A 26645-nucleotide genomic window follows, 5' to 3' on the forward strand; every position below is an offset into this window, starting at 1 on the left:
AAAAGAGAAAACTGTATAAACATTTTCCTTTTATTTGGCGATATTTATATACCTGTGTTCCTCCTCATATTGTCCCTTTTATCTTATCTCATCGCAAACAATTTGATAAAGCTTTGGCACTATTTAATGACACTCAGTGGAATTACATTTCCGCTGGGGCTTAACAGGAGCCGCCCATGCGGAATCATGTCTCCGCGCAGAGGACTCATTAGTTTCCGTTCGCGGTGATTAGTACTCGCGAAAAGAGAAAAAGAAAAATAGTAGGAACATTTCGCAATTGATCAAAATGTAAACAGTGCAGTAAAGAATGGGACCATAAGATAGATAAGAAACAGCTCGCATAAGGAAACAAGGACACATCGATTAATGGCAACCCAAGCCCTAGAGGATATCACGGAGAGGCTTTTAATAAGGTCGCAAGAGGCTATCTTGCAATTAGATCTGTGGATACAACGTCAGCAGAGATCATCAATATGCCAGACAACAGATCAAGAGTCATTGGATAAGTTATCCCAACAGTACAACCAGTATATGTCTCAACTGAACTCTTTGTATGTTAGATCGGAATCTGTTCGAGACAAGTTGAGCAAGGAACAACAACGCAGATTGATCACAGAGGATAATGAGCATCAACGCATAGAAGACTTGGTTCGTGAATTCCAGGATATCACTTTGAGGTTGAACGAGCTGGCCACCGTCCCAAATGAAGCGCCTAATGATTCTCCACAATCGCAATCCACCAGAAGTAGTTTAGGGTCATTTCAACCTCGACCATTGAAAATAATTGAGAGGCAACGTCTGTGTATGGTAACTCCATCGAAACCACCAAAAAAATCGGTAGGCTTTAACCCCATCAATGAAGTCGATTGTCCTTCGAAAACTAACTCTTTACCGTGCTCACCTAAAAAACAACCTGCAAGAAATCGCACTTTACGTGCAGCCAAATCACATGATACTGGCTTGAACAAAAGTAAGAAACCGTCTTCCTCGGATACGTATGAGTCTTTCTTCAAAAATAGACAAAGACTTTCGTTGACCTTCTTTGATGAAATGGATGATGAAGATTTTGATTCTGATCAAGATACTATCATTCTACCAAACATAAGTACCCCTCCACATGTTGGTGTGACCGCAAAGGGTGCTGAATTCGAACCTTTAAGGAGATATAACTCTCACGAAAGTATACTATCTAACAAACCAGCACCTTCTAAGTCGCTCAATCTGGGAAGTTTCTCCGCCTCATTCTTCAGGCCATCTAATCCGACGTTTGGAACTTCGATATCAAATGTCCAAGTGAACTGTCATCCAACTGTTGCAGCGACAATGGCTCCTAGTCGTAATGGTCCTCGTATTTCAAGTTCTAAGGCGTTGTTATCATCATTCATTGCACGATCAGATACACATACGGTAAAAGAGAACAACACAAATCTTAAGCATGCATCTTTTATGGATAAGTTTAATTCATCGTTAAGCACAATATCAGAATCTTTTCAAAGTAAGAGGGGGAGAAAGAATAAGGGCATGAATGAAGAACGAATATCAAATCATAATGTAGCACAGGAACAAAAAAATAATATGGATATAAGCGTCTCTATAGAAGAATTGCAAGATGCTTTGAATACAGAACTGCTGTTTTAATTAATGCCTCCTTTACCTAACCTACTCTTCTTTTGCTCCAAATGTTTATTCTTTTTTTTTTTATTCAGAATATCTTCAAGTTTTTTTGTATCTTTTTGTATTATTATTAAACTTCTTTATAATATTTGTCTTATAAAATCCTATCATAACATGACTATGGCTTGGCCTAGACTCGGGTGCCATCTTTTTTAATGCGACTACTTCAAGACAGCTTCTGGAGTTCAATCAACTTCTTCGGAAAAGATAAAAAACCACTAATTATCAAAGCTATCTTGTCCGCTTTCAAAAAGTTTATTCGATTTTGTTTTCGTTTTCATTTTCATTTTTTTATTATGATGGTCATGGTGGTAGCGGTGGCTCCCTTCAGTTTTCCTCTTTGGTGCTATTAATTTTCTCGTTTTCCCCATATATGTGATAGAAGCTTTTGAACTCCCCACTGTCTTGTAAGACTTTAGAATCTTGACTGTCTTGTTACCTTCTTTAAACTTATCATTTATGTCTGTTCTGGACGCAAAGGATTTGATTATTGATGGATGTTTGAAAACGCCAACTAGTGATGTATCTCCATTTTCCACCTCATCTTCATCCTCTGGGCGCTTTTCTAAGTCAATTATTGTGTTTACTGTTTTTGAAGTGGTCGAATCAGTTTGAGAATTTGTGAATGACTTTATCGAACTATTCTGTTTTAGGGTATATAAATCTTCAATTGCTTCATCATTGCCATGTTGTATCCTTGATAGCTCCTTATCCGTTTCAAAATCCTCATAATTATTACTTTTTAGGAAGGATAAGCTTTTCTGCACAAAGTCTTCAGATATGATAACCTTTTTGTTCTTTTGATCTACAGGTTTCTGTTCATTATTTCCCGTATTATCACCTACATTAATGCTATTGTCCTGAGTATCTAGGTCAGTAGCCGTACTTGTAATGTCTAGGTTATATTCCTCTTCAGCCCCGAAGGGGTTTTTATATTCGATAATATCTTCCACCATACTTTCAAAAAATGCGCTCGACTTTGGGTTTTTAACAAGCTTTGCATCATCGCCAATTTCTAATCTCCTTTTTCTCATCAATTCTCTCCTTTTGAGACGATATTGTTGTAGTACGTCGTCTTCATCATCATCACTTAGTTCTAGCTCTAAGCTATTTTTTGCTCTTTTATTACGAAATCCTCCATTTTTAATGTCATAAAGAATTTTGTTTATCATTTTGATATCCATTTCCTTATTTTCTGCGGCAAGCATTTCTCTGATTTCATGAGGATTGAAATTGTTCTTGGAATAATCATCGATCATTTTTTCTAGGTCAGAATCATAGTCGTCAGATCCTTCTCCATCTGCACCACCGATACCATGCCATTCATCCTCGGATTCTTCGGCTTCCATTTCAAAGAAGTTTGTGACACCTCTTTTCTTCAACTCTTTTATCTTAGCCTCGTGCTCCTTTTCTTTCTGTTTTAGTTGCAATTTCTCTTTGTCAATCAGCTGACGGCGAATTGCTTCATCAGCTTCTTCATTGACGTATACATCATCTTTGACTTCATTTTCGATTGTATTTCTTTCGGCCATCACCTCTTCAATGTTTTGTGTATCTAGAACATTGGTTTCTTGAAATTTGTCGGTATCCTCTCCGATATTATCACCGTAATGGCCCAGATTAATGGCGATCCTTTTCGGTAGACTTTCATCAGCTTTCTCTTTGGGTTTGGCTTCGACTTCGGTATCAGAGTCTGATTCGTTAATGATATGTTTCACGTGGTGGGATTTTTTTTGCTTTAGAATAATTTCATCATCTTCCTTTTCACTATCGGATTCTCTACGATTGTCATTTTCACTACCAGATGATTCATAATCGGCAATTTCATTACCACTCAATGCAAATCCAGAAGACTCTGACCCTGAGTCAGAACCGGAATCATGGGCGTTCAATTGAAAGTCATTTTCTTCAAGTTTTTCCCTTCTCTTCTCTTTTTGTCTGATTCTTTTATTTCTAAGAATTTCTTGTTCTAGCAAGTTCTCTACTATTTCCTTTTCTTTGGCCATATCCTCCAGCTTCAGACCTTTCGTTTCAATCACTTCTTTCTGATGATCCAGAATTTGTTTCCTGCTAGCTTTCCTTAAGGTATTTAATAGTACATTATGATCAACTTTTGGGTCTTTACTTTTATTCGGCCTTTGAGACAACTTTTGATTTTGTTTAGAGAGTCTTGCCTTCAGGTTTAATATAGTCGCCTTTGATAACTGAGAGATTGGCAAAACGCTTTCATCTTTGGATAATTTAATGCTATCCATATCATCATCTCCATATTCGTCACTGTCGCTGTCGAGGTCCAGTGTTATGCATTTCGAGGAGTCAATTTCCCGTTTCAAATTATTAGCATAGGAGCTCAATAGTGGAACCCTTTTCTCATTTATTCTTGTCTCATCAGTTAGATTTAATTCAACACTTTTGTTCTCATGCAGTTCATCGTCATTCTGTACTGGTTTTGGATGTGCATTTTCCAGCTTTATATCATCGTCCTCATTTGAGGACGAATCGTCAAAATCAGCAAGAAAAGACTCTTTAGAAAAAAATTTTTTGGTTGGTATTGGCTTTTGCGGTTTTTTGTATTCGACATTTCTAGCTTTTTCCCTTTTAGAATCTTCTGAAGCCAATTCGCTTTGTATTTCCCGAATTTTTAATGTGTGTGGTACTTCATCTTGAAGTGTTTGTGCGACTGTATCTATTTGGGTTTTCTGTTCCTGATGCGTAGCCTGTGGAATACCAATTGCTTGTGTCTTATCCTCATCATGCGCAGTCTGTGGTGGTACATCCATTTGGGTGTCAGGACCACGATTTTGAATGGACTGAAATAAAGGACTAGTTCCAATAAGTTCCGTTGGAATTATAGGAATTTTCGGCGACAGAGCATTAGAATGATTGCTGGAAGTCGTAATTATTTGGGATTGTGGTTCAATTGATTTTATAGGCTGAGTTTGTGAGGTTGCACCGCTGCTATCTATACGCTGTGTAGCCCCTGGCCGTCCTGTCGTGAGAGGTGTTTTCAGCGCTTGAGAAGTTTCGTTGACGAGACCATCTTCTTTGATTAATTGGGTGGGTTTCCCGTCATTAACGGAATGGATAGGTACGTTAAACACCTTGTCTTGTTGGATGCTGACAGGTATTCTTTGCGTCTGCGTGAATGAAGAAGAGACATTTTTCTCACTGTAACTATTATCTTTAACTTCGGATTTCTCCAGCTCTTCACCACCATCGTAAAGATTAGAGATTAATTGAGTTGGTAACGAATTCTCACTCCTATCTTTTCCATTATTGTGATTCTGTTCGGGTGCTTTCTTGCCTTCTAATCTGTTCTTAACACGATTTAATGTGGCATTGGCAAATAAAAACCCGTTCCCAGTCAACTCTGGCGGATTGTCTATGTCATTGGGCCCATTTCCATTAGTATTATCGTTCTCATCTAGTATGGGAACAGCAACTTTTTTGTAGGTGGTAGTTCTCTTCTTTGCAGTCAACGAGGACAAAGCATGCAAGGCATCATCCATCACTAAAATATTTGGTGATAAGTTCAAAAGCGAATAACGAACTTCCTTAGTTGTTTGTCTGTTCTTGGTTTTTTTCCAACATAATGTGTTTGAAATGCTATTGAAGCAAACGCGTTTTACGCATTCTATCTCTTCATGACGCGTCGAAGAAGGATAAGGAAAATTTCAAGTATTGATGTATATCTCTCTGCATATGAGAGCCAGTAGAGTTGGTGTCCTAGTAAGAATTTCTTTCACTTTACAAACATATCTAAGTAAACGAAATGTGTGTGTGTTTCTATATATATATAGACATATATGAAGGATTCCGTAGCGGTGTAAACTAATTTTGGTTTGGCTTGTATGCTTCTTCTTCCGGAGCTATGAAATCTTTTGCTCTCTCTTCCTGCCTTTCGATTTCTCTTTCCATTTGCTTTTCCTTTTGCTCATTTAATTTCTTCATTTGCTTTTCTCTCTTGCTTAAGAAATACTCACCACTTTCAATTTCCAAATCAACCTTTCTAGGCAATTGGGCAGGAGGAAATGGAGTATAGACCTTCTTTTCGACGTTTCTGATCTTCTTGGGTTTCTTTCTGGCCACATTCCTCTTCTTAAACATGGGCAAGAATCTTGACCAATCTTCATTGGCTAACTCTGGCCTTTTTGCCAATTCTCTTTTTATCATTAATTCCTTGATATGATAGATAGGGTGAATATTTTTCATACAATCTTCTACTACTCGACGGACCTCCTTCAAGCCCTTGAAGGGACCCATGGCACTTACTGTGTTACCTTGTACTAGAATGTAACATTTAGTTAGAAGTTCCAAAGCCTTTAAAGTATTACCGTTAGGGCCTACAAGACGTTGTCTTCTCTTGACAAACCTTTCTTTGTTAGTAACGAAATTACCAATTTTAATAACGTCGCATGCCATGTCATCTTGTAGGATCTTAACGGCTTGCGGGAAAGGAACGGATCTCGCCAATAATTTGATCAAATCTCTGGCTTTCAAAATGATAGCGGGATCGTATGTTTTTCTAGTTGTTTTTACTGTCATAGAACCTTCGACTAAATCTAGAACACACGCTATGTTGTGTTTGTCTAGAGCCCTTGTTACATCATTCCAAATCGTCTTCAAGTAACTTTCTCTGTATTTAGGAAACAAAGTCATAAAACTGGACTCTTCAGCAAAAGGTTGACCGGATGCGTTATCCTCTTCCTTAAACTCCTCTATCTTCCATTTATCAATATCATCCGTATCCCAAGGTTTATCTCTGTTATGTGTAGACACCATCGTTTGCCAATTTGGATATTTGTGTGACCCTTTTGTTTGCTGTCTACTTTACAATAGTTAACCTCATCATCTCTTTTTTTTGAAAATTTTCATATCTCATCGCTAAAAGAATTAGAAATATAAGGAAAAAAAAATTTTCGTTTTCAGATGTGCAAGCCTGCTATAATAAGGTACAATAACTCAAGGGCATTTAGCAAGGAAAAAATGGGCAAGTGTAGCATGAAAAAGAAAGGTGTGGGCAAGAATGTTGGTGTTGGCAAGAAAGTACAAAAAAAGAGGTCGATCAGCACCGCTGAAAGGAAGAGAACAAAGTTACAAGTGGAAAAGTTAAACAAAAGTAGTGAAACAATGATACCGACGCTGCTGCGGGAGGCAAGTACACAAGAGCCAGCTAAACTGAAAGCTGAGACTACTTTGAAAGCCGAGGAGCTGATCAAGGACCAGGAAAAGGACTCCAAGGTACGAGAGCAAATTCGGACAGAAAAATCAAAAACAAACGACAGCATGCTGAAGCAGATCGAAATGATATCCGGCTTTTCCTTATAGGGAATAGTGGTGAAAGTTACGTAAATATATACATATAGAGCGGAATGGTACTGCATATTTTTATTATTTTTTTTTTTGAATATATATAAAGCATCGTCGCTTAAGACTAAACCTTCGAGGATCTGAGGCCAGCGCTGGATCTAAAGATGGCGTCGCCCTCGGCGTAGCCTCTTCCAACACCAAATCCAATGCCTAGCCATACAGGAAATGCACGGCGCTTGAAGAATAATACTGAGGTGAACACACCCACGCCAAAACCCATGGCAGTCTTGACCAGCATGTTGGACAGGACAATATCCCACTTAGTGTCGAGGATCGTGGACACGGAGCTGCCATTCTTGTTAGAATCCTTGGAGGGAGTGCTTTTCGCTGGTTGTTGTGTTTGTGCTTGTTCGGACATGGTATATTTTGTCTTTTTCCGTGTTTATTCCCTCTCGTAGCAAAGTTAATCTGCCAATTGACAGTAGTTTAATATATGGTATTATCGTTGTTTGAAGCCCTTTAAAAGGAAAAAACGGGTTAGGGCCACCCGGCGCGAAGTAATAGCTGCTGATTGGTCAGAATAGTAAAACGGCTTGAATTGATAGTATATCGTACTGTATATACCTTATATTTGGGCTAATAATCATCTCCCAAATGCTCCAGTATACATGTCACCTAGCTATGTATGAGGTTGACTACCTTATATGCAGCTACTACACAATAACTGTAGTATCGCGCTGCACGAGCGTGACGGCGGTTAAATCTGGATTTTTTGCCACCTTTTTTATACGAAAATAAGAACTAGGTAAATAGGAAGGAATGGTTGGATTTGAGTTTAAAAATAGAGGGAATACTTGGAGATGCGATTGTTGCTGTGCAAGAATTGGTTTGCGTCACCTGTAATCTCACCACTACTGTATACCCGCTCCTTATATTCAATGGCTAACACTACTAGTTTCCCTATTGCTCCCCAGGCCCCGCCTAATTGGTCGTTCACTCCCAGCGATATTAGTGGGAAAACCAACGAAATCATCAACAACAGCAACAATTTCTATGATTCTATGAGTAAGGTAGAGAGCCCTTCCGTGAGTAATTTTGTGGAGCCTTTCATGAAGTTTGAAAATGAATTGGGCCCAATAATTAACCAATTAACTTTCTTACAGCATGTGTCGTCTGATAAAGAAATTAGGGACGCATCTGTGAACTCCTCAATGAAACTGGATGAGTTGAACATCGATCTATCTCTGCGTCACGACATCTTTTTGCAATTCGCCCGCGTCTGGCAGGATGTTCAATCGAAGGCAGATTCTGTGGAAAGAGAAACTTTCAAATACGTTGAGAAGTCTTACAAGGACTACATTCATTCTGGTTTGGAACTTGACGAGGGAAACCGATTGAAAATCAAAGAGATCAAAAAGAAGATCTCCGTTAACTCTATTAATTTTTCGAAGAATCTGGGAGAACAAAAGGAATACATCACTTTCACCAAAGAACAATTGGAAGGTGTGCCGGATTCTATTTTGACGCAGTTCGAGACAATAAAATCTGACAAAGATAGCAATGAAACCTTGTATAAAGTCACCTTCAAATATCCGGACATTTTTCCCGTGATGAAATTGGCATCCTCAGCTCAGACTAGAAAGCAGGCCTTTTTGGCCGACCAAAATAAGGTCCCTGAAAATGAAGCTATACTGTTGGATACATTGAAGCTGCGTGACGAATTGGCCTCGTTATTGGGCTATGACACGTATGCGAACTACAACCTGTATGATAAAATGGCTGAAGATAGCACTACGGTAATGAACTTTTTGAATGATTTGAAGGACAAGCTAATTCCGCTGGGCAGAAAGGAACTACAGGTCTTGCAAGATATGAAAGCCGAAGATGTTAAGAAACTTAACCAGGGTGCAGATCCAAACTACTACATTTGGGACCACCGTTACTACGATAACAAATATTTGTTAGAAAACTTCAATGTGGACCTAGAAAAGATTTCTGAATATTTTCCACTAGAGGCTACGATTACTGGTATGCTGGAAATATACGAAACATTGTTTAATTTGAAGTTTATCGAGACGAAAGATTCTCAAAACAAATCTGTTTGGCATGACGACGTCAAACAAATCGCCGTTTGGAATATGGATGATCCAAAGTCTCCAAACTTTGTTGGTTGGATTTATTTCGATTTACATCCTCGTGATGGTAAATATGGCCACGCTGCCAATTTTGGTTTATCGTCATCATTCATGATTGATGACACCACAAGATCGTATCCGGTTACTGCGTTGGTTTGCAATTTCTCCAAATCTACGAAGGATAAACCTTCTCTACTGAAGCATAACGAAATAGTGACCTTTTTCCATGAATTGGGCCATGGTATCCATGACCTGGTGGGACAAAACAAGGAATCGAGGTTTAATGGCCCCGGATCTGTTCCATGGGATTTTGTGGAGGCACCTTCCCAAATGTTAGAATTTTGGACTTGGAATAAGAATGAATTAATCAACCTCTCATCACATTACAAAACGGGCGAAAAAATTCCAGAATCTTTGATCAATTCATTGATCAAAACTAAACACGTAAATGGTGCTTTATTCACTCTAAGACAATTACATTTTGGGTTATTTGATATGAAAGTACATACTTGTAAAGACTTGCAAAACCTGTCAATTTGCGATACCTGGAACCAATTGAGACAGGATATTTCTTTGATTTCTAATGGTGGTACGTTATCCAAGGGTTATGATTCATTTGGCCATATAATGTCAGACTCTTACTCTGCCGGTTATTACGGTTATCTATGGGCGGAAGTCTTTGCAACTGATATGTATCACACCAAATTCGCTAAGGATCCGTTAAATGCCAAGAATGGGATACAATACCGTGATATTGTGTTGGCTCGTGGTGGCCTTTATGATATTAATGATAATCTGAAAGAATTTTTGGGTAGGGAACCTTCTAAGGATGCTTTCTTGAAGGAGCTGGGCTTACAGAACTAAATTCGTTCAAGCATAAAATTATACAATTATTCTACAAAGTGTTATTATGTTAGATAATCTTTTAAATAACCTCGTCCCTGGATAGATTAAAACCATTAAATAGCTCAAATCTTGGAGTAAAGCAGCAGTAATATGTCTGATATGTTCGTTATATTTTTTCTTGAAGTTTATCAACTTATCCTTTACTAGACCATTTCCCTCCCCATCCAATCGTTGATCGATTTTAAATTTCACCTTGCATAATTTTATTAATTTCCATACACATTTTATCACTGAAATGCACGAGTAACACAGCCAAACTTTCCGTAATAGCCCACTTACATATAACTTATCGTTGACCACGCCTAGGTTTTCCAATACTGCGAAGAAATCAAGCAGCGAACTTACACCACTCCATATATTCTCCCATATATCTTTTGCACTGATTTCAGCCGTATTTTTCTTCGAAACCATTCAACTTTCTTTTCTTCTTCCTTTACTTTTATTCATCTCCTCTTTACTTCTTACCTCAGAGTCGAACATTGAAATCATTTCCCGCGAATTTTTCGATTATAATTACCCTTTCTACTTAACAAGAAGCAATAAGAGCAAAGGGGCGAAATGCTTGTCCCATACTTTGGCTTTTGGATGTGACATTAGGAGCCTTATCTCCTCTTAATGCCTTAAGTCAAAAAATAGTTTTTGGGATATATCTTGTGATCAAATGCTTTGCAAAAGGGTAAAACAGCGTTTACAATAGGATAGCCAAAAGTAAAAAAAAAAAAAAAAAAAAAAAGAAGGAAGTTAGTATCGAGCTCAAACAATTTTAGTTTTGCTGGACATATTTTCAGTTTCATTACTGTATATTTGCAGCTTGGTTTTTGTCGCTCTGTAGTCTTGTTTCACACTTCGTCATTTCCGAGTTTCATCTTGCGACATAACTTGTTTCAACTTTTCAAGTGCGACTTTTTGTTAAATATTATGACATAGAAGAAAGTAGAACAGCCATTATAAAACAAAAGAGAAGTGAGAATACTATTAAGATGGCATTCCAAGATCCAACTTACGACCAGAATAAAAGCAGACACATCAACAACAGTCACTTGCAAGGGCCAAACCAGGAAACAATAGAAATGAAATCTAAACACGTATCATTCAAACCCTCTAGAGACTTCCATACAAACGATTACTCGAATAACTACATTCATGGGAAGTCGCTACCGCAACAGCATGTTACTAATATTGAGAATAGGGTTGATGGCTATCCAAAACTTCAGAAATTATTTCAGGCGAAAGCTAAACAAATAAATCAATTTGCCACTACGCCATTTGGGTGTAAAATCGGAATAGATTCCATTGTTCCAACGTTGAATCACTGGATACAGAACGAAAATTTGACTTTCGACGTGGTGATGATTGGCTGCTTAACAGAAAATCAGTTTATTTACCCAATTTTAACCCAATTGCCATTGGATAGATTGATCTCCAAACCAGGTTTCCTGTTCATCTGGGCCAATTCTCAAAAAATCAATGAACTTACTAAACTTTTGAATAATGAAATATGGGCTAAAAAGTTTAGAAGAAGTGAAGAATTGGTTTTTGTTCCTATTGACAAGAAATCACCGTTTTATCCAGGTTTAGATCAGGACGATGAAACGTTGATGGAAAAAATGCAATGGCACTGTTGGATGTGTATCACAGGTACAGTAAGGAGGTCTACAGATGGACATCTTATTCATTGTAACGTAGACACTGACTTGAGTATCGAAACGAAGGACACCACTAATGGTGCTGTACCATCCCATTTGTATCGTATTGCAGAAAACTTCTCTACCGCGACTAGACGATTACATATTATTCCTGCAAGGACTGGTTACGAGACACCCGTCAAAGTAAGACCTGGCTGGGTTATAGTGAGCCCAGATGTTATGTTGGATAACTTCTCACCCAAGAGATATAAAGAAGAGATAGCTAATTTAGGTTCGAATATCCCATTAAAAAATGAGATTGAGCTGTTAAGACCAAGAAGTCCAGTACAAAAAGCACAATAAAGCATCAACACATAAATCCTTGCTTAGCTCAATTAAATATACTAGTAAATAAGTATATAAACAATAATTTTGCATTTTATTTTACTGGAAACTCTTCTCAAAACCAAATTGCGCAAGGATTGATTCAGTACAATTATGCAAACTCGAAAAGTAAATAAACAAAAAGATACAGTTGAGTGAAAGGTAAATAAACATTATTCTACTTGATTTTCCTCTGTTTTTTCCATTTTTCTTTTTTGTCTTTTCGTGTTCTAGCGTGTTCACTTTTTCAGCCATGTAATTACTTAAATAGGAAGTTTACACGATGTTCTCGCATAAAAAGCTGGAAGTGCAGAACAAAGAGGAAGAAAATAGGAACAGAGAATTTGTTTGTTTATTTGTTTGTTTGCTTGTTTGTTTGTTTGTTTTGATTTGAAGTCGAGGTACTTATTCGAAATAATTATTTTGCCCAGGGTTTTGGATAGTTTTTTGTTTTCCAATTAGATTTTTAGAAATATTTTATCATAGTTTTTTGTTTATTTATTTGTTTATTTATTTGTTGATTTGTTTATTTATTTGTTGGTTTGTTTATTTAAGTTTGTAAATGTTTAATAAACAAAACAATATTTGCAAGCCATTGAAAACTTTGTAAATTTGTTTGAGAATTTACGAAACAATGAAAATTAAGGACTCTTTGATGGTGAACGAATTACTACTTTGCAGCAGGTAATTCTCTAAAACTCAGAAACAAGGCATGTATTTTTCACTAGGAAAAAGAAGGAAAATGGGACTACAGTATTAGGGAAACAGGATTAAAATTCGTAGGTAATAATAACCCATACTTTCATTGTAGCAGTACTTTCGTTAATAAAATGGATATTGTTGTACTTCGGTAGATGTTATATTCTAAAGAGTTAAATTATCCAATTCCAAATTCTAGGGACGGTTTCCAAAGATTTGTATTGTCCAGTGACATAATTTTCACTAAAACATTGATCTGTTTAATAGGTTTGCTATAAATGCACAATAATTTTTCACCCATGATACCCAATTTCAAGAGAAGCAATTGCTACATATAATTATTTAGGCTTTACTATCTACTACTCATTGACTGTGCCCTTTTACACAATTATAACAAATATGTCAAAGCAGATGCCATGAACTTTGTATCTGAATTTTTGATTTCCTTTTAATTCTAATTGCAGACGACGTAAATATAGTTCTGAATTTCAAAGTCACTGTTAATTAATTGTTCTAATTGTTTGGTTTTTTTAATATAAATCACTAGTGCTTAAGTTCTGTTGACGCACACAGTACCTATCTTTGATTCCTTCGTGCAAACAGTATTCCGGCACGTTAATTGATACCAAAAAGATTTCAAAATCAGATGCTTCAAGACTAATTGTATACTTTATGTGACTTCTGGAGTTTAATTTGTTGTATTGATGAGATAATATTGTCTATTATATTGCCAATAACAACCAGCGCCAGGTGTACTAAGTCGAGATGACAGAAAATTTATAATAAGTGTAAATACAATAAATTTTGTAAATAAATAACTACTTCAATAGAAATCTCAAAGTCGAAGAAACACAGAACACAGAATGAAACTGGACTAAATGATTTTCAATAAAGGAAAAGCACGAAAAATTTTTTGAACTTTTTTGGGACAGCGTGGATCGTGTAATTACTGTATTGGGAAATTTACACGATTCTCGACAAATAAAGAAAAAGGCGCGTTTAAAGACTTACAAGCACACCTTTGAATTATTTTTGTTCTCTATGATTATCAAATGTGCTAGTGTTTGCAAGATGGTGCTTTTTTTTCTTTAGATTGCCACGTTTCTGCTCCTCTTTGTGGTTTTCTTTTTTTTTTTCAATCTTACTTATAAAATGAATATTTCAATTGATGAATAGCTATATATTGGATACAAAAATTAGCATTTAATCGAAAACTGCAGCATGTATTTAATCGAAAACTACAGCATGTAGCTATGATACGACAGAAGATTTTTGTTTTTATAGTTAAGTCAAGAAGAAATTCTATTTGTCCAGCAATCCGGCGCAAAGAAGACTACTAAAGGGTATTGAAAAATTTCTAGAACCAGAAATAATCGAAAGCATTACTTTTTTTGGCTCTATAAAGGAGTTCTGGACAGCTTGAACTTCCGAAGTCTGTCTGTTTAGCTCGTTAAGATAAATCTCAAAAGAGTAGCAAGCAGGTGGGAGGGATAATTTGGATTAAAGTGTATATATTGCGTATATATAGCCACGTAAACCTCACACTATTGAGTTTAAACATTTTTCACCTTACGTTATTATTCTTTTGTCTAATTTTAATCTCCTCCAGTATACTAAAACCGCAAAAGCGGGTTACCCAGCTTGTTTCTTTTTGTCTGAAAAATTTTTTGCGATGCCCATTATGAAAAATTGGCAATAATAGTATAGTAGTTAGTTTAAGTTTAGATTCTTTCAATACTCATTCTGCTTCAGTTTGTAGTTAGATTTAACTCAATAGAGGTGATTGGCAAAAATGGGTAAGACACAAAAGAAGAATAGTAAGGGACGTTTAGATAGATACTATTATCTAGCAAAGGAGAAAGGTTATCGTGCTCGTTCATCCTTTAAGATTATTCAGATTAATGAAAAGTATGGCCACTTCTTAGAAAAATCGAAGGTTGTTATTGATCTGTGTGCTGCTCCTGGTTCATGGTGTCAAGTTGCATCCAAACTCTGTCCTGTCAACTCCTTAATTATTGGTGTTGATATTGTTCCAATGAAGCCGATGCCCAATGTTATAACTTTTCAAAGTGATATTACAACAGAAGATTGTAGATCAAAATTGAGGGGTTATATGAAGACTTGGAAAGCTGATACAGTGTTGCATGATGGTGCTCCTAATGTTGGTTTGGGTTGGGTTCAGGATGCTTTCACCCAATCTCAATTAACCTTACAAGCTTTGAAGTTGGCCGTCGAAAATTTGGTGGTGAACGGTACTTTTGTTACTAAAATTTTCAGATCCAAGGATTATAATAAATTGATTTGGGTTTTCCAACAATTGTTTGAGAAAGTTGAAGCCACAAAACCACCCGCATCAAGAAATGTTTCTGCAGAAATTTTTGTAGTGTGTAAAGGTTTCAAGGCACCAAAGAGGCTGGACCCAAGATTACTGGATCCAAAAGAAGTTTTTGAAGAATTGCCAGATGGGCAACAGAATATGGAGTCCAAGATTTATAATCCCGAAAAAAAAGTTAGAAAAAGACAAGGTTATGAGGAAGGTGATAATTTACTGTATCATGAAACCTCAATTTTGGATTTTGTCAGGACGGAAGACCCAATAAGCATGCTTGGAGAAATGAATAAGTTTACAATTGATGAGAATGACCATGAATGGAAGATCTTGAAGAAATTGAAACAAACCACAGACGAGTTCCGTTCCTGTATTGAAGATTTAAAAGTCTTGGGTAAAAAGGATTTTAAAATGATCCTAAGATGGAGAAAGATTGCAAGGGAAATCTTGGGCATCGAAGTTAAGGACGACGCTAAAACAGAAATTGAAGTAGTACCGTTAACAGAAGAGGAGCAAATTGAAAAAGATTTGCAAGGTTTACAGGAGAAGCAGCGTCTAAATGTCAAGCGCGAAAGAAGAAGGAAGAACGAAATGAAGCAAAAGGAACTACAGAGAATGCAAATGAACATGATAACCCCCACTGATATTGGTATTGAAGCCGCAAGTTTGGGTAAAGAATCGTTGTTTAATTTGAAAACTGCAGAAAAGACTGGTATCTTGAACGACTTGGCGAAGGGTAAGAAAAGAATGATTTTTACAGACGATGAATTAGCCAAAGATAATGATATTTACATTGATGAAAACATCATGATCAAAGATAAGGATTCTGCCGCTGATGCGGACGATTTAGAAAGCGAGTTGAATGCCATGTATAGTGATTATAAAACTAGAAGGTCGGAAAGGGATGCCAAGTTTAGAGCTAAGCAAGCACGTGGTGGCGATAATGAGGAAGAATGGACCGGTTTTAATGAGGGAAGTCTAGAAAAGAAAGAAGAGGAAGGTAAAGATTATATCGAAGACAATGACGATGAAGGTGTCGAAGGAGACTCCGATGATGATGAAGCCATCACCAATTTGATTAGCAAATTGAAGGGACAAGAAGGTGATCACAAATTGAGTAGTAAGGCACGTATGATTTTCAATGATCCGATATTTAATAACGTTGAACCTGATTTGCCAGTAAATACCGTCAATGATGGCATAATGAGTTCCGAGTCTGTTGGTGATATTTCTAAATTAAATAAGAAAAGAAAACATGAAGAAATGCACCAGAAACAAGATGAAGCAGATTCTTCGGATGAGAGTTCAAGTGATGACTCCGATTTCGAAATTGTGGCCAACGATAATGCATCAGAAGAATTCGATTCTGATTATGATTCAGAGGAAGAAAAAAATCAAACAAAGAAAGAAAAGCATTCCAGAGACATTGATATTGCTACTGTTGAAGCCATGACTTTGGCACATCAGTTAGCATTGGGTCAGAAAAACAAGCATGATCTTGTTGATGAAGGTTTCAATAGATACACCTTCCGTGACACCGAAAATTTGCCAGATTGGTTTTTAGAAGATGAAAAGGAACATTCAAAGATAAATAAGCCGATTACTAAGGAGGCAGCGATGGCAATTAAAGAAAAAATAAAGGCAATGAACGCCCGTCCTATTAAGAAGGTTGCTGAAGCTAAGGCAAGAAAGAGGATGCGTGCCGTAGCTCGGTTAGAAAAGATCAAGAAGAAGGCGGGCTTGATTAACGATGATTCAGACAAGACAGAGAAGGACAAGGCTGAAGAAATTTCTAGATTGATGCGTAAGGTTACCAAAAAACCAAAGACCAAGCCAAAGGTTACTTTGGTTGTTGCCTCAGGTAGGAACAAAGGTTTGGCAGGTAGACCAAAGGGCGTTAAGGGTAAGTATAAGATGGTTGATGGTGTCATGAAGAATGAACAAAGAGCCCTAAGACGTATCGCAAAGAAGCATCACAAGAAAAAGTAGTAACAAAGAGCATTATTTTTCCATTCCCTTGTATAATATTGAAAATAAAGGAAAAGAAAGCAATAGATATATTATGTATACATAGAATTAATCAAATTATCATCAAAAAACTTATAGGAAACCTATCGTTTTGAATTCAGAAAATACGAGTGCACAGTAGAACAATTTTTATTCCCGTTTTACTGATCTTTTCTTCTTGTTGTTACCAAATACCTTGGAGAAAATGTATATGATGGAGATGAGTAAGCATAGTAACGTACCATTTTTGATCTTGGAATAATCCTTTGTGTCAGGCCTTGGAATTGGTACTAGAAGAGTTGTCGAGTTCAAATGGCGGAATGTAGTATCGTCTGTAAAGAGAGATTCATATCCTAGACCTTTTTTATAAAATGGATTACGGGAAACTTTATTGTCACCTGTGTCGCAGGCTAATATAACTTCTGGATCAAATGAAACTTCTAATTTATCCCCTTTATTATTAGAAGGCTCAATATATCTAGTATGCAATGTCACTTCATTCATTGTGCCGGCTTTCAATTCAAAGATACTTTCAGAACCCCATGCCTTATCTCGAAGAGAGTATTCTGGTAATTCTAAGTCGTCTTCTCCAAAAAGTAGTAAGGGAGAGGATTGGAATTTATCGATAAATAATTCTAACGGCAATTGCAGGTGCATTAGATACATGCATTTAGGGCGTTCTTCGAAATCTGTGAGATCAATCATGATTTTTGGATGCAAACCGATAGGTTCATTCAGATATAGTGATGTCGTAGTCGTCGAGTGATTGTATGCGATATGGCCCTGTTTATACAATAAGGATGTTTTCTGACATCTTTCCATTTTACCATCGTCCATCCTCCAATTACAACGTATTCCACCAATATCGACATCACTTTCATCACTTGCATCCACAAAGAATACACCTACTTCGAGTTTCTCATCTTTCACTCTTGCAATTGTAAATTCTTCACCCTGTTTCAACAGACGATATTCAACAATTTGGATTTGTGTGGGCTCCACTGATATATCATATGTAAAATCTTCTGGATTCCATGACAGATTCAAATCTACTTCGGGAGGCAAGTACTGCTCTATGTCAAACTTCTCACTGTGAAATGAATTGTAGACTGGGTTAGTAATAAACCTTTCCGGCACATCCGAAGAATTTGAGTAAACTGAAAAGCCAGCACTCAGTTCATTTTCTATAACGCTTAAACTTCTAGCCAAGTCCGCTCTGGGCCTCCAAGTGATTCTCGTAAAGGATTTATCCAAGCTTCCAGTCCTCTCTAATAGCCACCTTTGTTGTAAAACCACACCAGAACCTCCACGAACAGTCAAATGAGTGTCATTTTGGCGCATATGATTACCGATATCCTCAGGGGCATTGTAGAGTACAGTCACTCTATGTCTTGTCACCATTACTCAGCTAGAAACGCACACTTCTTGCGTTTATTCTCCTCCCGATTTGATTATGATTAGCGTTTCCATTATTTGATCTTTTTTATCAGGGGGATCTTCAAAGAAAGGAACTTTTTTTAGGAAAAAAAAAATAATCATCTTTTATTACATGTGTAATACTTCAAGCAATCATAAACAAGAGTTAAGAAGGCAAAGTTCTGCTGTTAGTGTGTCCTCCAATACTCTTGCACGACAAAGTTTTAGTTATCCCCTTCTACGTGTATTGTTCCTCCGTGGTCGATTGTGTTCAAAGATTGGGAGCTCTTTTCGTGTTTTGCACTAAGAGCATACTGTTAATCCGCAAAGGCCACTAAAACTTACCTGCATTTGTCTACTTAAAGATACATTCCAACTATTTACATTCATTTTTATTTCTAAAAGAGCATTCTGAACCCTCGGCAATTATTTCATACTCCTTCTCAGAATAGGAAAATGCCCAATACGCATACTCAACATGTGCAAATATCAGAGCCAAATCCTGTAAATACTTTGTCTACACCATCCAAAAGAGGTCACCGCCATCGCAGATCGCTAGCAATATCAGGAGATTTTGATTTTTTGAAACAGCCTGCAGCAATTGTGAATTTACCACCTCCACAGGCGGCTGAAAATTGTCCTTCAACTGCCCCAACTGCTGTATCAAGTACATTATCGCCAATACGCTACAATAGATTTCCTTGCAAAACCAATGAAGACGCTGGAACGTTAGATTTGCCTGAACCAAGATTTTATCCGTTATCACCAAAGAACAATCTGCAAACACCAAGTCCACGATTTTTCATTAGTGAAGAGCCAAGTTTTTCATCGCCAGTTAAAGGCGTCCCAGATGCCATTATTAACCTTGACGATGCGTTGAAGACAAGGCCTAGGTCATTTAAATCACATAGAAGATCTGAATCCGCTCCTCCTGATTTGGAGGTTATGGTAGATAAGGGCAATTGTGCAGCCGGTTCTAACTCTATGATTAAAGAAGAAGAGGACTCCTTAATTGAACCAGAATCGAAAAATGAATATTATGAGCAAAAGCTTCCAACAGCACTATTATCCCCACTGCGGCCTTCCCTTTGTGTATCTGAACAGGCCATTGATGTAGATGATTCAGCTCTCAATGGGTCACCGACCCATCACAACCATGGGATGCAAAACGCCAATGCACGGAATTCCAACACATTCAATTCGTTGAAGATCAAAGGCCAAAAGCAAAGATATTATCATTATACGAAGCAGCTACCTTTGACCGTAGGCTGTGACTCGCAATCTCCAAAAGAACAAAGGTCGGCTGCTTCAATGACAATCAATCAGGCAATGACACCTTCTTCCCTGGCCTATACCCCTTCTAAACTAGCATCTACTCCCGCAACACCAGTATCCTTTTATGACAGCAATGCGGACATTAACTTAGAAAGTGATAATTTTCCACTAAAAGATAACCCTAGATATGCCAAGGATGGTTATCCTAAAAAGTGCGGCAATTCACAGCTTAATCGTGTGCTGGATAGCGATAAAAGACAGGATTTTAGTGGAGAATCGAGAAGAAGAAGATCGGGCAGTCCTATCTCCCACATGCAACACCGCAACCTGATTGATAATATGAAAGGTAGACGAAACAGTAACACGATAAACTCAATCTTCAACTACAAGAGTCAACATTATGAAATGCCATATGATGATATGATGAAAAATGAAAACATTAATGCACAGTCCATGCCCTTTTCAGTCAACGGTGTCAACAATGAAAATAGTATCGGAGGGGTTATTACGAGAGCGGACGATGCACCCCTTCAACACTCTGTGGTCAAATCCTGTACGCCTGATGGCAAGGAAGAAATGAATAGGCTTAAAAGTAATGACAGTAATGAATATTCCAAGTCTGAAGGGCAGATCAGAACCAATTCGCAACTAAGTAAGGACATTCTCATGGGTGAACCAGGTGATATGGTTGATCTGTCCTCTTTTGTCAACGCGCAGAGAAAAGCCTCAAATGAAACTGGTGACTTAGTCTTTAGTTTATCCCAGGATGATGACGCACTGAAAACGTTCCATGCGAGCAACAGCGCAGCAACAAGCAATGAAAGCTGGTGTATTAGCGATGATGCGTTAGGAAAGCAGGCGCAGGACAGTGAAGTTAGGAGGAAAAGAAAATCCAAATTAGGACTCTTTAGACATATTTTTTCAAGGAAGTAATACAACAATATTAATAATAAGTAATAAAAAGGTGAATCGTAACCTTAACGGCATTGATTGCATGTAGTTTTAATAATAAAGTGTAGAATAATAAATATAAAATTTCAAAGTCATCAGAAATAAAAATTGAATAGACATATACATATAGAAATTACTTCTATCATTTAAATACATATATATACATACATGTATACGTGTATACTTGTACTTGTGAAGGACTCAATAGTTGTATTCGTTTGGTTTTTGACCAGAAGTGTTTGGGAAACCACATTCCAATAAGATATCGTTAATCAATTCAGGTTTTTCAGTAATCTTGGAGAAAACTTCATCATTTTTGGTTAAGATCATACCACAATAACCTGTGGAGTTGAAACCTATCTTCATTTCATCAGAAAAGGCCTTCGAGCGTGGAACGACACAGATCCATTCCTTGGTTAACATAAGATTGTAGGATTTCTTTAGTTCTGGATTTTCGTTCAACCAGTCCTGGAAAAAGGTCAAAGCTCTTTGCAATATGGAGATGTAACACATAGCTAATAGGTCTTCATCAACAGTTTCTTCAGACTCCGGCATTGGCAAGACAAAATGAGCGAACGAGACTTTAGCATCTTGCAAAGGTTCAGTATTGAAAGTTGGTAGGAAATGTTCTTTACCATTACATAGTCTATCTTGGAAAGTGACGAACTTTTCAGGCATTTGCAGAATTTGCAAATGTTTGTGGTCCAATGAAGAACCACTGGCTGGACCAGAATTGTAAAAGACCATGTGTCTCTTGTCGGATTCTTCATTGTCCAAGGCACACAGCAACTTATAAGCAGTCAATAAATCGGTTGGGGTCAAGGCATCAGTTTGATGTTGGTATTCGTTAGTTACCAATAAAGTGTGTTCAGGGATTACAGGGAATTTGTTTAATAGCAATTTATACGCTTTGTTATCGGCACCACCAAATTCTGGGATAACCGTTAATTCTTCCTCAGGTTTGCCTAGTGGATCCTCTCCTTCTGGAGTTTGGCCACGCTCTGGCTTTTCGATCAGACTTGGCATGTGACTAATCAAGTATGGCATGCTGGTTTTTGGGTCCTTTGTTTTCGTTGTTTCAGTCTGGATAAATTTTAAGTTACCATTATCGAAGGCACTTTTGTACTTGTCACTAATTAAAGATGCAATGTCAGCGGGGATACTCATTTTTATTTTAATTTTTACTTTTCTGTTTGTTCTAAAATCTATCTAAACTGGCTTTCAAGATCAATCTATTGTCTTTTAAGGTAAACTTTAAATTGGAAATAATAGTAATGTTAGTTCCTTCATTTTAACCTTGTATTGTATTTCCTTTGCGTGATGAAAAAAAAACTGAAAAAGAGAAAAATAAGAAAATCTTCTAGAACGTTCCGAAACAGGACACTTAGCACACAAATACAGAATAGGAAAGTAAAAGGCAATATATGAATGCAGTGCTTGTAACTGGTGCTTGTATCCAAGAATAGCTTCTTGCTGTAGGTTATGGGAATATCGTGTAAGCTGGGGTGACTTTTGAGCTATTCGCGACGCCCGACGCCGTAATAACTACTTTCGACAGACCACTTATGACAGTATTTCAGGCCGCTCTTATAAAATGACATGTTAACAAACAGTTCTGATTATTCGCCTTTTGACAGGACGATAATGTAAATAGTTGTGGTAGTATCATTCAGGTATGTAACTGTTTACTTTGTATCGCTTGAAAAAAATAAGCATTTCAGAGCCTTCTTTGGAGCTCAAGTGGATTGAGGCCACAGCAAGACCGGCCAGTTTGAATGCTCAACTCTTCAAAAGAAATTCCTCAAATATGTCCAGTTTCATGTACTGTCCGGTGTGATTTATTATTTTTTATTTACTTTGTAGTTCTTAAAGCTAAGATTTTTTTCTTTGATAAATTCTTGTTTTCATATCCTAAAATTAAAGGGAAAATAAACAATACATAACAAAACATATAAAAACCAACACAATAAAAAAAAGGATCAAATACTCATTAAAGTAACTTACACGGGGGCTAAAAACGGAGTTTGATGAATATTCACAAGATAAAAATCATATGTATGTTTCTGATATATCGATATACAATCAAACACTTTCAAGAATTTGTTTGTAGACTTTTTGCTAGAGACCTCATCAAAGTGCTACCAACTAAGATCAACTTATACTTCTTTTAGAGAAAATTTTTTTCAATGTACTCCAAAGAGATTTAGATCCTGTCTCTTCCTCTTCCTCTTCCTCGAAAGTCAAAGAAAAATCAGAGTCTCCCTGCTTATTCAGGCGGAGAGGCTCTAGGGTAGTTGCGTTTCTCTCATTGGGACACTGAACCTCATTTTCCAACATTTTGGTCATGTAAGAGGCGACAGGCTCATCGCAGGTGGGTGCATCAACATGGTAGTACCTGGACCAAGCGCTACATTGAGTCCCTCCTGGATAAACACCGCTACAATATTGTCTTTGGACGTTTGCCCAAACCATATCTTTTGAATACCAAAGCTGGACCACATTGTATGGCCTAATCATTGGTGCTACCATAATACTGGATTGGGAAACAGTCTGGTTAATTTTTTTCAACCAATTTTTCTTATCTAGCAATGATTTAATAAACCTGAAATCTAAATTGTCTTCGTTAGCGTCTGTGTCATAATCTACAATTGAGTACTGTGACGTCCAATTATATGGCACCGAGATGGGGAATCTGTCCGGTGTTTCGTCGCTGTTATCCTTCTCCTCCCTCCAAATGCAGTCAGAGGCAGGTGCCCATTCGGTTCGCCAGTCTCCGTTATTTACTACTTGGTACTGTTCCCAATCGTAATACGTTTCCTCTGGGTTGAAGATACTTGCTCTGCTCTTGACATTGCCCATAGCCACACCACGAGAAACATCGTGGAAGATTACGGAGCTGTTTACGATAGCAGGAGCAATGGATTTGACGAATGACACTTGATAAAAGTCTTTGGTCGAAAATACAGTATCAACGCCGTCGTGGGACTCGACCCCTGGTAGAAGAAGCAGAGCATCTAGATCAACGGTAGATGCTGCAGAGGTCAAAGCCACAAAGAGGGAAGATGCAGTTACGAGGTATTTACTAAACATTGGTTCGAAGTGATTACAGATTTTTCTCTCTTGAACCCTGGAATTGCAATAGCTTGGTTCCTATTGGGACCGGACCCTCTTGCGTAAAGTATATATTTAGAAGCAGCTATTTAAATCTGAATGCAAGACGAAAAAAAGCTCGTTTATAGGAGAAAAATACCAAAAAAAGGAAAACCATACACATTCGGGTATCCCAGCTTTGCTTGCAAAATCAATCGATGAGCAAGACAAACAGGGCCAGCTGATGCATATGTTTTGTGTTGCTTTCCTACGATCAGCTAATGCGAGTGTTATAAATATTCCCCTAGTTTTCTTCTCCTCCTTTATGTAACAATAACTTGTGGACTTCCCCAACATAAGACTAAAAGCAAAGGGATAACAAGGGATTTATCTTATTCCATCCCTTTGCCTAGCGCACTGTTACGCAGCTGATCTTATCAACAAGTGTGGTTCTTGCCTCTAAGATTTACATTGCCTTTTCCCAAAGGGAAGGTGGGACAAAACTCATTTTCCCTAAGGGGAAACGTAAGATACCCTTTAGGGAAGATAAGGGAAGTTAGTAGATTGACGACGTAAATCTGTGATGAGATGAAAAAAAAAGATTAGCATCTATATAAGAAAGTACATAACCTCCATTTAAGTTGAAAAAAATTTGTATGTAATGTCTTTTCTTCCTCTTTTCTTTATTTCATTCTCACCGCTAAATCGATAACGGCTAAAACAATTAAAGCTCCCTTTTCAAACCTTATACTTCCGTTAAATAATGCAAATCAAAAACATTGTCGCTGTTCTAGCTACAGTCACTGCTATCAACGCCCAAGTTGGCATTGAACCTAACGCCACTACTCCAAATGCTACGCAGCCAAATGCTACGCAGCCAAATACTACTCTTCCTACCGCTTCGGTGACTACGACAGTTTCGATTGGCGAAGCCGTAGTTAATACCATGGCGGCGGGTGCCTTTGGAGCAGCAATCGCTGCCGGTGTTGCCTTCTTATTCTAGGAACATTTTTATTTCCTTTATTTTTTTCTTTCTTTCTAATTCCATAACCGTTGTTCAAAATTGGGGAGCTTTTTAACTTTCGTTCCATTAAGCTTTTTCTTTGTTCTTTACGTTTGATTCTATTTCAACCATAATTTATTTTTTCGTTATTTAATAATTACTAATATTTAATACTAGATGTATATACGTTGTGTGTATGCGCTACTATAGTATAGCTTAACTGTTTTATTATACCCTTTTTTTCTCTCTTTACTGTACAGAAGATGCGTCACTAATTCAAAAAAAAAAAAAAAAAAAAAAATATAAAAAAGAAAGATTTTGGAGAAGCTATATCCTTTTGTGACATACAATAGAGAAACTTGTTCTGTTGGTAAGATATCTCATCTGAAATACAACAAGGAAAACCAAAAGCCATTTTTTCATTACTTGATCGACTTATGAACCGTATTACTAGGAAAAGTTGTTTATTCGCGATTATATTTGCATCATTATTTGTGACACATGCATTGGGTGCCGCTATTGATCCGCCAAGGCGACCACATAATGTGAAGCCTTTTCATAACGGTAATCTCGAACTTCAAAGAAGAGCAAATGAACCGTTTTTTGAAATAGATGTCAAGAGTCTGAACACAAACTCACCGATATCAGAGTTGTGTAAAAAAGATTTGCACGTCATTGAATCGTCTCATGATCTTTTTCATTTACAAAACCAATGTGAATTCATCTTGGGGTCATTAAAAGTCACAAACTATGATTCTAACATTTTGGATTTGAACAGCTTGAGGGCCATTGGTGGTGACCTGATTATTCAGGATTCACCTGAACTGATCAGAATCCAAGCCGGGAACTTGAATAAAATCGAAGGGCTCTTCCAATTACAGGGACTAACCTCTTTGGTTTCTGTTGAAATTCCAACTTTGAAATTTTGTCAGTCACTGGAGTGGAAAGTTGTTCCCATCTTGAACTACGTCTCCATGGATTCTCAGAATATTGAGATTATAAAGGATATTGTCATATCGGATACTTCATTAGCAAACATCGAGAATTTCAACAAGGTTCAGGAAATTGATACTTTCAATATCAATAATAACAGATTTTTAGAAACTATTCATTCGAACGTTAAAACCATTAGGGGACAATTCAGTGTACATGCGAACGCTAAGGAGCTAGAACTTGAAATGCCACACTTGAGAGAAGTGGAAAACATAACGATTAGGGACACATCATTGGTCTACCTTCCACAATTAACAAAAGTGAAAAGCTCTTTAGAGTTCATCGAAAATTACTTTTACGAATTGAACCTGAACAATTTGCAGAAGATTGGTGGAACATTAGGAATTATCAACAATGTAAATTTAATAAAAGTTAATTTGGAGAACTTAACAGACATTCAAGGTGGCTTGATGATCGCCGATAACGAATCCCTCGAGGATATTACTTTCCTGCCAAACTTGAAGCAGATTGGAGGTGCTATTTTCTTTGAAGGTTCGTTCAAAGATATCATGTTCGATAGCTTGAAACTGGTGAAAGGTAGCGCTTTTATTAAGAGTTCATCAAACGTGTTGGATTGCAATAAATGGACAAACCCATCAAATGGAAGATCAATCATCAGGGGTGGGAAATTCACTTGTATTTCTGGTAAGAAGGAAAATACGCTGAATGTTAAACAGGATGGTACAATCATAGAAAAAGGGTACAAAGATTTAACGCAAGAAGGTGAAGACTCCAAGAAAAGAGTGATTTCAAAATACGCGAACTCAGCAAATCCAAGCATGCAATTGGACCCCCTTCTTTTTGGTACATGCCTTGTTGCTATGTTATTGTTTTAAGATTACTAGTCT

The 26645-nt window shown here is 37.2% G+C and overlaps 17 protein-coding genes across 17 annotated transcripts, besides 3 other annotated features; 9 read left to right on the forward strand and 8 right to left on the reverse strand.

The window, feature by feature from the left end:
* Nucleotides 1-366: 366 nt before the first annotated feature.
* VAC17 (Vac17p) lies at nt 367-1638 on the forward strand (the record flags this gene model as incomplete). Its single annotated transcript, NM_001178705.1, has 1 exon — nt 367-1638. The coding sequence occupies one exon, from the start codon at nt 367-369 to the stop codon at nt 1636-1638; it is 1272 nt and encodes a 423-aa protein (NP_009870.1).
* Nucleotides 1639-1892: 254 nt separating this feature from the next.
* MRC1 (chromatin-modulating protein MRC1) lies at nt 1893-5183 on the reverse strand (the record flags this gene model as incomplete). The annotated part of the gene is made up of 1 exon (NM_001178704.1): nt 1893-5183. The coding sequence occupies one exon, from the start codon at nt 5181-5183 to the stop codon at nt 1893-1895; it is 3291 nt and encodes a 1096-aa protein (NP_009871.2).
* Nucleotides 5184-5505: 322 nt separating this feature from the next.
* On the reverse strand, nt 5506-6456 carry KRR1 (ribosome biosynthesis protein KRR1; the record flags this gene model as incomplete). The annotated part of the gene is made up of 1 exon (NM_001178703.1): nt 5506-6456. One exon carries the CDS (start codon nt 6454-6456, stop codon nt 5506-5508), a length of 951 nt encoding a protein of 316 aa, NP_009872.1.
* Nucleotides 6457-6599: 143 nt separating this feature from the next.
* FYV5 (Fyv5p) lies at nt 6600-7058 on the reverse strand (the record flags this gene model as incomplete). The annotated part of the gene is made up of 1 exon (NM_001178702.1): nt 6600-7058. One exon carries the CDS (start codon nt 7056-7058, stop codon nt 6600-6602), a length of 459 nt encoding a protein of 152 aa, NP_009873.1.
* Nucleotides 6661-7002, forward strand: ADF1 (Adf1p; the record flags this gene model as incomplete). The annotated part of the gene is made up of 1 exon (NM_001184528.1): nt 6661-7002. The coding sequence occupies one exon, from the start codon at nt 6661-6663 to the stop codon at nt 7000-7002; it is 342 nt and encodes a 113-aa protein (NP_001018031.2).
* A 50-nt stretch (nt 7059-7108) lies between the features above and the next one.
* MIC10 (Mic10p) lies at nt 7109-7402 on the reverse strand (the record flags this gene model as incomplete). The annotated part of the gene is made up of 1 exon (NM_001184448.1): nt 7109-7402. One exon carries the CDS (start codon nt 7400-7402, stop codon nt 7109-7111), a length of 294 nt encoding a protein of 97 aa, NP_065435.1.
* Nucleotides 7403-7844: 442 nt separating this feature from the next.
* On the forward strand, nt 7845-9983 carry PRD1 (metalloendopeptidase; the record flags this gene model as incomplete). Its single annotated transcript, NM_001178701.1, has 1 exon — nt 7845-9983. One exon carries the CDS (start codon nt 7845-7847, stop codon nt 9981-9983), a length of 2139 nt encoding a protein of 712 aa, NP_009874.1.
* An 18-nt stretch (nt 9984-10001) lies between these two features.
* On the reverse strand, nt 10002-10436 carry PEX34 (Pex34p; the record flags this gene model as incomplete). Its single annotated transcript, NM_001178700.1, has 1 exon — nt 10002-10436. One exon carries the CDS (start codon nt 10434-10436, stop codon nt 10002-10004), a length of 435 nt encoding a protein of 144 aa, NP_009875.1.
* Nucleotides 10437-11005: 569 nt separating this feature from the next.
* KAR4 (Kar4p) lies at nt 11006-12013 on the forward strand (the record flags this gene model as incomplete). Its single annotated transcript, NM_001178699.1, has 1 exon — nt 11006-12013. The coding sequence occupies one exon, from the start codon at nt 11006-11008 to the stop codon at nt 12011-12013; it is 1008 nt and encodes a 335-aa protein (NP_009876.1).
* A 171-nt stretch (nt 12014-12184) lies between these two features.
* Nucleotides 12185-12886: a regulatory region (RE (recombination enhancer); Orientation-independent recombination enhancer; cis-acting region that controls mating-type dependent recombination along entire left arm of Chromosome III; Sir2p and the condensin complex are recruited to the RE exclusively in MATa cells, where the RE drives donor preference directional switching; RDT1 expression is MATa-specific).
* Nucleotides 12887-13276: 390 nt separating this feature from the next.
* Nucleotides 13277-13734: an origin of replication (ARS304; Autonomously Replicating Sequence on Chromosome III).
* Nucleotides 13735-13986: 252 nt separating this feature from the next.
* On the forward strand, nt 13987-14073 carry RDT1 (Rdt1p; the record flags this gene model as incomplete). The annotated part of the gene is made up of 1 exon (NM_001305014.1): nt 13987-14073. The coding sequence occupies one exon, from the start codon at nt 13987-13989 to the stop codon at nt 14071-14073; it is 87 nt and encodes a 28-aa protein (NP_001291943.1).
* Nucleotides 14074-14525: 452 nt separating this feature from the next.
* Nucleotides 14526-17051, forward strand: SPB1 (27S pre-rRNA (guanosine2922-2'-O)-methyltransferase; the record flags this gene model as incomplete). The annotated part of the gene is made up of 1 exon (NM_001178698.1): nt 14526-17051. The coding sequence occupies one exon, from the start codon at nt 14526-14528 to the stop codon at nt 17049-17051; it is 2526 nt and encodes an 841-aa protein (NP_009877.1).
* Nucleotides 17052-17219: 168 nt separating this feature from the next.
* On the reverse strand, nt 17220-18470 carry PBN1 (Pbn1p; the record flags this gene model as incomplete). The annotated part of the gene is made up of 1 exon (NM_001178697.1): nt 17220-18470. The coding sequence occupies one exon, from the start codon at nt 18468-18470 to the stop codon at nt 17220-17222; it is 1251 nt and encodes a 416-aa protein (NP_009878.1).
* Nucleotides 18471-18941: 471 nt separating this feature from the next.
* LRE1 (Lre1p) lies at nt 18942-20693 on the forward strand (the record flags this gene model as incomplete). Its single annotated transcript, NM_001178696.1, has 1 exon — nt 18942-20693. The coding sequence occupies one exon, from the start codon at nt 18942-18944 to the stop codon at nt 20691-20693; it is 1752 nt and encodes a 583-aa protein (NP_009879.2).
* A 219-nt stretch (nt 20694-20912) lies between these two features.
* On the reverse strand, nt 20913-21878 carry APA1 (bifunctional AP-4-A phosphorylase/ADP sulfurylase; the record flags this gene model as incomplete). Its single annotated transcript, NM_001178695.1, has 1 exon — nt 20913-21878. One exon carries the CDS (start codon nt 21876-21878, stop codon nt 20913-20915), a length of 966 nt encoding a protein of 321 aa, NP_009880.2.
* Nucleotides 21879-22584: 706 nt separating this feature from the next.
* Nucleotides 22585-22672: an origin of replication (ARS305; Efficient early-firing replication origin on Chromosome III).
* A 190-nt stretch (nt 22673-22862) lies between these two features.
* Nucleotides 22863-23801, reverse strand: YCL049C (uncharacterized protein; the record flags this gene model as incomplete). The annotated part of the gene is made up of 1 exon (NM_001178694.1): nt 22863-23801. The coding sequence occupies one exon, from the start codon at nt 23799-23801 to the stop codon at nt 22863-22865; it is 939 nt and encodes a 312-aa protein (NP_009881.2).
* A 763-nt stretch (nt 23802-24564) lies between these two features.
* YCL048W-A (uncharacterized protein) lies at nt 24565-24804 on the forward strand (the record flags this gene model as incomplete). Its single annotated transcript, NM_001184678.1, has 1 exon — nt 24565-24804. One exon carries the CDS (start codon nt 24565-24567, stop codon nt 24802-24804), a length of 240 nt encoding a protein of 79 aa, NP_001032573.1.
* Nucleotides 24805-25241: 437 nt separating this feature from the next.
* Nucleotides 25242-26633, forward strand: SPS22 (Sps22p; the record flags this gene model as incomplete). Its single annotated transcript, NM_001178693.1, has 1 exon — nt 25242-26633. The coding sequence occupies one exon, from the start codon at nt 25242-25244 to the stop codon at nt 26631-26633; it is 1392 nt and encodes a 463-aa protein (NP_009882.1).
* Between the last annotated feature and the right edge of the window lie 12 nt (nt 26634-26645).

This window comes from Saccharomyces cerevisiae, chromosome III, assembly GCF_000146045.2.
Source record: "Saccharomyces cerevisiae S288C chromosome III, complete sequence".
Taxonomy (NCBI): domain Eukaryota; kingdom Fungi; phylum Ascomycota; class Saccharomycetes; order Saccharomycetales; family Saccharomycetaceae; genus Saccharomyces; species Saccharomyces cerevisiae.